This window comes from Bacillus rossius, chromosome 1, assembly GCF_032445375.1.
Source record: "Bacillus rossius redtenbacheri isolate Brsri chromosome 1, Brsri_v3, whole genome shotgun sequence".
NCBI lineage: Eukaryota > Metazoa > Arthropoda > Insecta > Phasmatodea > Bacillidae > Bacillus > Bacillus rossius.
The window spans coordinates 238,569,723-238,580,267 of NC_086330.1; the positions used below are offsets into that span (position 1 = coordinate 238,569,723).

Sequence of the window (10,545 nt, forward strand, 5' to 3'; positions counted from 1 at the left end):
ATTTATATTAATTAAATATAAATATATTATATAAATGGAGAGAATCTGGCTTTGTATGTTCTGACACATCCTGTAATCCGGCTCCAATTGAACTGCTCCCGTCCATGTTTTTTCAAATGTATTCAGACTGTTTATCTTGGCAGCCAGCTCGCACTACTGCGCTGCCGGCAGTTTTTGTTTGTTCAGAGTTTAGCTTTACTATTGGTTTTCATTTCAGTTCATTGTTTCAAGGGTTCTAGCAGGTTACATGCGACAATTGACTAATTCATTTTCACATTTGGTGTTTCTGTTAAACTGTATTGAAGTTTAGTAATCTGGCATGCTCGTGGCCTCGAACTGCATGATTTAATTAATCCATTCCTCTGTGTTTACGTTTTATAAACTAACTTCACGTTTTCTTGTAAACAGTACACTTTATTGTCAGGCATGACATGATTTGTCAAATTGGAATCGTAGTTTTGTTTATTTCATTATCTTTGTTACTTCTCTAGGCACCTCTTAGAGTAGCAATTTTCCATAACTAAAACTGTTACTTACTGTTTCATTATATAAAAAAAGTAATTTTCTTGAAACAGTGAAAACTTCTTATTCACTGGGTATATATTAGGCCAGTTACAGAGAGGTTTTTGGTAGTTTTGACTTACCAATAGTCTGTATCTCCATAGTTGGTTACCAATTATAATTGCACATAGAACATGATAGTCTCTTTAATAAAAAGGGATTTAATTAATATTATGTCTAATTTTTGTGTAGGAGGCTTTTAAATATAATTTTATTGCAACATGGTAAGCAAAATGAGTGATTATTCAATTTTCATTTTTCATGGAACATACCTACTAACTGTTAGAATTTTTCAAATATCATATGAAAATCTATGCCCGAAGTGTATAATTTTTTTAAGTCAGTGGCTTGCTGTATATGTTATTTTGAAGAATGGTTTAATGTTATCTGTTCAACAACGTGTTCGTTATATACAGTAACACAGAAATACCTAGATCAGAAATATGGTGTAAGGAATTGATCATAGCCATTGGTAACCAACCACCACAGCATTTCCCTGAAGTGATTTCAGGAGATGAATAAAAACCAAAATAGAATGACTTTGACTGGCCAATTACAGTGTGTAAATAATAATAATGATAATGATAATAATAATAATAATATCATCACCAACAACACTATCACTACCAACAACATGTAAATTATTTTTTGATATTCCATAAACCATATACATATAAGTTGTCAGGACCTTTATGAATGCAGTAATTGTTGCATTAGAAAGTTGTAATCCAATACACATATCATGTTGTATTGAAGTATTATCAGTAATTTATAAACCAATTTTGAATGTGTTGCTTGATTATATGACAGAAACATACAAATGCCTACTCCTCAGTGAGAACTCAAATACCATTCACATTTGCTTATCTGATTGAAGATAACAATTTTAATTGTGGTAAATGACCATTTACTTGTTGAATGCCTTGCCATCACCCAGTCTTGCCTGGGAACAACACTACTACATTGACTGTGAGGTCGAGGAGAAGCGAAGTAACGCAAGGAAACTAACGTGGCATGGAAGACAAGGCTGTCAAATCCCTGATCTGCCCTCTGGGTGTAAATGGAACTGCTGGTCATAGTGTTCCAGTGTGAATGATGTTTCCTGGTGTTGCTTTTAAGACGCTGTCACACGTCATGTTGGTTATTCCAATGTCTTGTTATTGGTATCATGTAAGTGTTATTTCAGTGAATTTACTATCATAGCTCTTTTGCAGTTTTTTTCCCTTCAAATTTGGTCACCAGATATGTACTTAAAGTTACTTGCGAGCTGTAAAGGTACCGCAAATGATCATGATTATAAACAATGTTTTATTGCTATTACATAACACTAGGTAAATAGCTAATGAAATAATTTGCAGTGAAATTTAAATGCAATAGTTATTATTAAATAATAGTAATGACAAGAAAGTCAAATGACAACATGGTGTGTGTGACCACTCTTTAGGGTCGGTTTAAAAAGCCATGTTGATTTTTTTCATTTTATCATTACTATTAAGGGATATTTCTGGAATTTTAACAATATACTCCTTTGCATTGGCTGTTCTGTCTCCAATATTTTCAAAAGATGTTCACGAAGCATTATAATTTAATGAGAATATTACAAACACATGCACACTTTGTTACACCTGTTATTTACATTTAGTGAATATCTGTTGGAAAATATTGGTGACCGAACAGTAACAGTAATGACAAGAACATTAAACAAACCCATGCTGTGTGAGACCGATCCTTAGCCATTCTGCTTTCAATTCAAAGTTGTGATGTACGGTTGTGATACTATCAAGTGGAGCCATTTGGCTCAAGTCGCAACAGCTGTCAGGCCACCTGTTAGTAGGTAGTCTTGCATTAGTTGGCAACTAGAAAATTCATAAATATTCGTTCTAGTCAAAGCTTTGTCAAACATGTGTGCAACTTAAGTGATTAAATACATATCACCTAGAGAATAATTTTTTTGAGAAGTAAATGGTGGTTTGCTTTGTGTTCACAGGACCCACCAAGTTGTGCCTTGAATGCCTTAACACTCTGTGAAAATGATGCTCTCGCCTTTGAGACTGCATATCAAATTGTGATTGATGCTGCATCGCATATCATGACATCTTCGCAGCTGTTCACGATCGCAAGGTACATGGAGCACCGCGGCTACCCGACCCGTGCGTACAAACTCGCAATGCTTGCCATGAAGAATGTGCATCTTGCCTACAATCAGGTACGAAGGGGTTGGAAGTGTGAGGGATGTTGATTGAGGTACATTGTGTTGCATCACAAACACTGCATCTTCTCCCTGTAAACATAATTTTGTGTTAAAAATTCAGAAAATATGTTTGAATATTAAAGGGCTCACCTAGTCAGGGGTATATTTGTGTTAGTGAGGCGGTATGATAAGTTTGATGCTCGCGGGTGCTTCTAGTATAGTATCACCTCTAGGCACAAGGATCTGAACTGGTGCGCAGTCTTCTCATCATGAACAGGGCAAGAGAGAGAATTATAGCAGTAACCATAGCGTTAAATGGTGGAGAAATGAAGATAAACATGTATTGTAAGTCCCATGAGTGCTTTCAAGAAAATCTATTGGATGTTTCATGCTTAAAAATTATTCTAAAACACATATATCATCCATTTTTACTCTTATTAAAATGCAGTTTAAAAACAAGGTGCAGAAACAGAACTGCTGACCTGCCCTCAGAGTATCGTCAAATACATTTCATAAACAGACTCTCTCGGATATCTTGAACAGTTTTCAAATTGCGTGGTTTTTTCTGAATCTCAGCACACTGTGAGAGCCCAGGTAGCCCGCGGACTTCCACATCCAACTGTTGGTTGTGATGTAAATAATATTGTCATGGGCAGATTATCTTTTAAAAATAAAATTTACAAATTTTAAAAAATGAAATTATGCAAACTTGTTAAAAATTAATATTAAAAGAGAATAGAACAATGACGGTAGGCCATTATTTATATAATCAAAAAATTGTATGCATCCAAACAACATGTTAAATATACTTGCAAATTCTATGAGAATCAGGATTAGGAGACAGTTATAATTTTAAACCACAAATTTATTTAATTGAATTTTAGCAGATTACTTAAGATAAATTATTAGGATCTGTACAAAATGTGTAATCATAGTGTAATTCATTTTAAAAACATAAATCTAAAGAAAAGAAAATGTAAAAGATTAAAAAAAAAAACCCTCTTAAGATGGCTTGCACCCTCGCATAATCAAGCCAGGTTGATTCTTAAAATAAGGATGCCACAAGCCCTTCAAAAACATTTGACAGTCTGGCCTTGAACTCTGCGTAAACAGGCATGTGAGCAGTCTTGGGAGTCATTCTTGTGTTGGTATGTAATTATCCATTACATCGGAGGTAATCATCATTAAAAAAGACTAAACGAAATATGAAAAAAAATTATTAAATGCAATTTTAAATTCAATATTTAATATTTGCTACTTGGTAAATTTGAAACACGTGCATTAAAATGTTTGTGAAAAATTTAAAATTTAATAACATTGCTTTTTATGATGCAGCAATTTTTAAGATTCAAAATAAAAAAAATAAACCTCCATGAGATAGGAGTGAGAAGGAAACATTATTTAATTTGAGAGCTTGATCAGTCAAATTAACAAAATTTAAATGCAGTTTGTTTTATGAGTTGTCTTATACTAAAGTACTTAGAATGGTCTTATGTTTTAGGTACTAACCTTAAGGATACGTTAAATTTGGCATGTATTAGGGGAGAGTAACCTGTATTGGAACTCTTTTGACATAATGGCACTTAATCACCAAACCCTGTCAAGCTATAAAAATGAAATGTGACACATAATATAGATTGATTCAGTTGTTAGATAGCGTCAATCTGTTAATATTTATATTAGTGGGAACTAGTAAAAAATATTAATTTATGTAATGTTGTCATGCGGTCCAATTATTGCAACCGGTTTCTTAAAATGGACCACTAGGAACCTAAATAGTAACAAATCTAAAAAAACACATCCTGTAATTAACAAAAAATATACACAGTTTAGGATTGGTATCATTTATATTTATTCAGTAAAAGTCTTTCAAAAAGGAACAATATTACTTTAGGATGTCTTTGTAAATCCTACTTAATCAAAATGAACATAATATCTGAAGCTTTCTAACATATGGTAAAGTCATTAGAAACTCAAACCTATCAACTAAGCAACTAGAATAACTCTACTGAGTAGAATAATAACAACAATATTAATTAAAGCAATCATCACATACATAATAGGTTTGTGGTGCAGGTCTCATGTAGCCATCTCTTGCACTGCACGAAGCGCACACATTTTCATCATCATCATTATCGTCATTTAGTTCAATTATATCATTGGAATCATGTGAACTGCTGGAAATGGCCTTTTTTTATTTGAAAGTCTTCTTCACTACCTTTTCTTTGTTAGTGTTCAATGTTTCAGTTCCACCTTTTTTTTTTGTCAGCTTTTCCTTTTCGTTGGATACTTTCTTCCAAAGATAATTTTAACAGTGATGATATTTCATCAGCTTTTTTTACAGCTCTCCTTTTTTTTTACTTAAAAAGGTGACATATTTGTCAGTAATTTTGTAATTTCTTTAGTTGACTTGGAGGGCTGGGGTTCAAAGGTATTGTGCAGTTGATTTTCATTATTTTCTTTTTCTTTTGTAGATCTTGAATCGAGTGGAATCAATTCATCTCTCAATTCCCTGATTTTTATTAAGAGCGTATGCTGCTTCAAACAGGTGTGATGGGAACACATTTATGTCTACTGGCCAAACTCCAGCACTGCGGAATCTGTTTGTCACATTGCTTGTGGTAGCTACTCGTTCGTAGGCTTCTCCAAACAATCTTGCAATTTGATGTTGAGTAACTTGCCTTCTGGGGTTTGTCCGAAGCCATTTCTCTACTCCTTTTATGTAAATGGCTTAAAGAATGACACATCCAAAGGTTGCAAGCAATGTGTGGAGCGCCCAGGAAATTGAACCATAACTATCTCATTTTCTCTTGCCAGCGTTAGCGCTTCAAGGTTTCTTGTGTGGGTCGTATGCCCATCTAACAGAAGCAACACCTTTTTGTCTTGTGTTGGCTTTACAATGACAATGAAATGCGTAAGCCACTCCACAAATAAAGCCGAATTAATGTAGCCAGTGTCCGAGATTGTGACAACGCTGTCGGCCGGAGTGCCGTCATCTTATTCTGGACAATGTCTCTTTCTTTTGAAAATCAACATCTGTGTTATAAATTGACTAATCACACTGGCACAGCATACCACAGTTGTGTTGATCCCGCGCTCACCTCTTGTAACTGATACAATTTGTCTTTTTTTACCTTTTAACATCTTTGTGGGCTTTTTTTGTACTGTTGAAATACCTGTCTCGTCTACATTGAAGATGCTGCTGGCGTGGGTTGAATTACCGTCCGCAATCATCTCAAGTAAACCGTAAAAACTGGACATATTCTCACGATTTAACCCTTTTACTCTATTAAGTGAAGTACTCTCCGGTTGAGGAAGACTGATTTCTGGATGTATTTTCTTAAAAGCATAGAACCAACGCTTACTTGCAATATTTTTTTTTATTTCCTATTAGAGGAATTTGGAATGTTGTTGTGTTCTGCAATTTGGTAAGCTAAATGCCGCACATCGTTAACGTTAACCCAAACACGTGGTTTTCCAGAAGCAAAAGATTGTCTGCAGGCTCCTTTTCCTGGTCATTGGTGAAAACTGTTGGTCTTCCTTTATGTGTACATCATTATTAGCAAATTTATTACTTAGTTTAGCGTGAAGAAAAATAGTTGTTTTGGCACTTGATAATGTCTGGAGAAAGAATTGATGCCCATTTCTTTTTTCTCATAAGCTGACAATGCTCTTTGCAAGTCTTCTTTACTCCATTTATAATATTTCTTTTTACTCTTGCCATCAGCAGTCACCATCTGAAATGATTTAAAATTAATGTAAATTTTAAAACAAAAGCAGTTGCGTAAATTGGACTGATACAATTTAAGAACTCTGGAGTGGTCTGATATATGGACCATTGTAGATTTATAATTTGTCATGAAAAATAAGAACATAACCTCTACAGATTTGTGTTCGTTTACCGGTACTTAAAACAGTATAAAACATGCTTTCCTATAAAATATCTTACAAAGTTATGACTTACTATTACGATGAACAACCTCCATAGTCAACACAACCAAAATTAACATCAATACAGCCCAGAAAAATTTTTTTTCTATCACAGTCGTAATATCTGTCCAGCGTTAATACAAAATGGCAGAGTGTTAGTGGTGCTGCGGTCACCTCTTTTTTTTGTTGCCTGTGAAAAAAATAGTGTTATTTGGTAGAAATACAGACATGGTACAATTTAATTGCCGGTCCAATAAAAGTTACTCTCTCCTACATTCAGATTGTAACACATTTAGAATTTATTATTTCAGATATTATATTCAGGTCATCTTACGATCAATGTCATCTTATAACCGAAGTGGTCTTAAAACCAAAGTCTTATTATATTTGAGGTTGTATTATGTACAAAATCACTCTACAATCAAGAGAATCATATATTTTAGGGATAATTTAAGGGCATCTTGTAATTAATGGATAATGTACTTAACATTTAAGAATTGAGCCTTTTTCTGATCGAAATATACCTAATAACAATAAGACTCCCAAATAACTAGTTAACAAAAAAGTAAAATTTTTATATTAATGTACTTCTAATATTTATTTAACTTGAAAATTTTCATATATGCAATTTTTTTTTTTAAATTTGTATCAAAATCTAATATGTCAAATTTTGAATATCATCACCACTAGCAAATATTTGCGCAACTCCATCACTAAGCAGTGGGAGTGCCCCGGATGGTTTGTGACGCCGACTCGTGACTCGTGGTGGCAGGACACGCATCCGGCCATCAACGACATCCACTGGGCGTGCGCGCTGAGCCACTCGCTGGGCAAGACGGAGCTCTCCAGCATGATCCCGCTGCTGGTGAAGAACGTGCAGTGCGCCACGGTGCTGTCTGACATCCTGCGCCGCTGCTCCATGACGGCGCCGGGCGTCTCCTGCCCCGACGCCGGCAAGCACCACCACCACCACCACCATCACCACCACCACCACCACCACCGCGGCGGGGGCGGGGGGGGCGGCCGCTGCGGGGGCGGCGCGCGCCCCCTCTCCTACGACCGCCCCCCGCTGCGGCCACTGCTGGAGGCGGCCGTCGCGGCCTACGTCAACACCACGCACTCGCGCCTCACGCACATCTCCCCGCGCCACTACGGGGACTTCATAGACTTCCTGGGCAAGGCCCGCGACACCTTCGTGCTGGCGCTGGACGGCCACGCCCAGTTCGCGCAGCTCGTCGAGAACATGAAGGTCGCCTACAAGGGCAAGAAGAAGCTCATGTTCCTGGTGAAGGAGAGGTTCGGGTGATAGCGGTCGTGGCATCATCCCCCGCCGACCGCGTGCCATGACGAGCGTCGTGTCGCCGTGCCCGCCATCCGTCGCTTAGCCCGACGAGTGTGTAGTCGTTTACTATTTTTAAGACTGTTGACTTAACATATTTATGATCTAATAGGTCAGGAGAACTATCTAGGCTTCGTGATGCATCAGATTTTACGGCTTGCTTGCAGAAGTAGCGGTGAATTAAATATGTTTATTTATTATTATTTCTGATTGTACGTTATTTCTCACTGATGATAATACTATCAAAGAAAGGTTCATTTTATCTACTTAAATTGGCTTTTTATTTCAAAAAAGTTATTCATTATGTAACATACTTTTTTTTTAAATAAATATTTGTAAAAATTTTTTTTATTTATTGTTATGCAGAGTGCCAAAACGTGTAAAATGTAAAGAATTTATATGTTCTAAAAAAATTCCTGTGGAAGGGTTTATTTTATGCATTTATAATTATATGTATGTCACAAAACTGTGTAAGATGAGTTCCGTAATCTTCCAAGATATTGTCTCTGAAAGTGAGACAGTTCTTCATTCCACTGTGTGCGTGTAGCGATAAGAAGGTTGTGCTGACCACTCAGCTTCTGTTCATGTTTGAAAATGTGGCTTATAGTGAACTTATAGTATAACAATTTTTTCACCTAGAACACTATATTATTGCAGAAATTTATTTTGCTACAGTTGTTTAATATAATTGGAATTGGTATTACTGTCCCTAGAAAATTGTTTAGAATATTCTTTTTTTTTTTCATTTAAATAAGGATTTCTAATGTGGGAAAGGTGTGACTTAACTGTTCTGATATTTTTAATTTATTCTTTACTATGTACATGAATTTCACTATGGGTTACATGCCGTATAAGTGTAAATCATCATTTAAATTTTGCTGGGTTTAATAATGCTGTTCTTTTTTTATATACCAAATTTTTTGGTAAACCTGTTAGTAAGGAAAAAAAATTAGTTTTAGTTAATTATGTTCTTATGCTGTGCAGAAACTTATTATAATGAGAAAATATTTTCAATATTGTTTGTATATAAAACTGTGGTTTAAGTTCCGTGGTGAGAAGGCTTCTGGAAAAATCTTAATAGTATGGAAAATTAAACTAAAAAATGTTTCTATTAGTTTTGTGAGCGTAAGAATCATTGCTCCCTGAAAAAGATACAAGTGACATTTCACGACTGCTGGGCAGGCAGAATGCACTGCCGGGTTGTTGGGGGAAGGGCTATGAAAACAGTTCTAGGCAGTTCTAGTGTGGCTGTGTCTACGCACAGTAGTGTTTCGCTTTATCAGGTTCTTTGACACTGGAGAGTAAAGTGTTTGTTCAAGGATGTAGTTTCTTATTTCTTTACAGGGTTGCCACTTATGAAGACAAAAAAAATTCCCTGTCATTTTCATTATTTCCCAGATTGTAAAATATACTCAATTCCCCTTATTTATTATATATAAATATTAAAATATACAAAGCTTACAAATCCAACCATTTTTATAAATCAGGTGTTTTTTGAGCTCTTGATCTTGAAGATGAATTATTGTTCATGCTAACCACAGGGAAATACACAGTCATGCTTATGCCGTGTTATAGGTGTGCTAAGAGAGTGCCCCGTATGCAAATGTATTTTGTTGACTAGGAAATTGTTACGCACAAATAATATTTTTCTGCATTTATTGAGAGAGGAAGAAACTTTTTCATATATTTGGAAAATAAATTTGTACATTCATGTTAGATGTGATGTTGGGCATGGAAGAAGTACAACCTTACATATGCACATGCAGTGTATAAAAAATTTTGGACGGAATTTTATAAGGAATTTGTGAGAGTGTAGAGAAGCTATTAAAAAAAAAAAAGACTGCTTTGGTTTGCTCAAGCTCAACTAACAATTGAGGACTTGGCAGGTGAAAGAGAATGGAGGACACTCCCTAGCAGAAAGATGAGGTGAAAGGTTGGTGCTTGGAACTTGTCGACTAGCAGTGTTATAAACCAAAAGGCGGTAGGTGGGGGGAGGGGGGGGGGGGGCAACAGTTTAAACTACCTTTTAAATTCTTCAGCATAGAAAGAAAAGTGGTGGATACAAGGGTAAGGAACAGGCTCAAGCTATTTAATTCATTCTGAAAATAGTTCTGTCTTGTCATTGATGCCACAGCAGAACCAATACCGCCAGGTGTACAGACTCCTTGCAATGGGGACTGGTGTCAAGTTTCAGCCTTTTAAGCTTCCAATAAAAGGTTACTTACAAATATCTACCTGAGATAACGGATAATAGTTGAGTATAAATAAATAAAATTATTCTGAAACAAATACCATATTTTTAATATGTTTAGTATATAACCTCAGTAACTTTGCTTGTATTATTAAAAACAGTCATAATATACAGAACTGAGCCCTGAACACAGAATTTGTAGCTGTGTCAATGTAAAAAGAGTTAGGAGGAATTTAAAACAGCAGTTAACACAATGGGTGCATAGTTAGAATAAAATTAGAGTTTTATCGATAACAAATTTGAGGAAAGTTGCTGCACATGCATTTTTTTTTA

At 35.6% G+C, this 10,545-nt stretch overlaps 1 protein-coding gene across 1 annotated transcript in view; it reads left to right on the forward strand.

The window, feature by feature from the left end:
• The window catches only part of LOC134546236 (zinc finger SWIM domain-containing protein 4-like), a 451,294-nt gene extending 441,287 nt beyond the window's left edge, over positions 1-10,007 (forward strand). The window contains exons 17-18 of the mRNA XM_063388904.1: positions 2,549-2,767; positions 7,455-10,007. Coding sequence (XP_063244974.1) covers positions 2,549-2,767; positions 7,455-7,988 — 753 coding nt within the window. The 3' untranslated portion in view covers positions 7,989-10,007. The remainder of the gene's footprint in view (positions 1-2,548; positions 2,768-7,454) is intronic.
• The last annotated feature ends 538 nt before the right edge of the window (positions 10,008-10,545 follow it).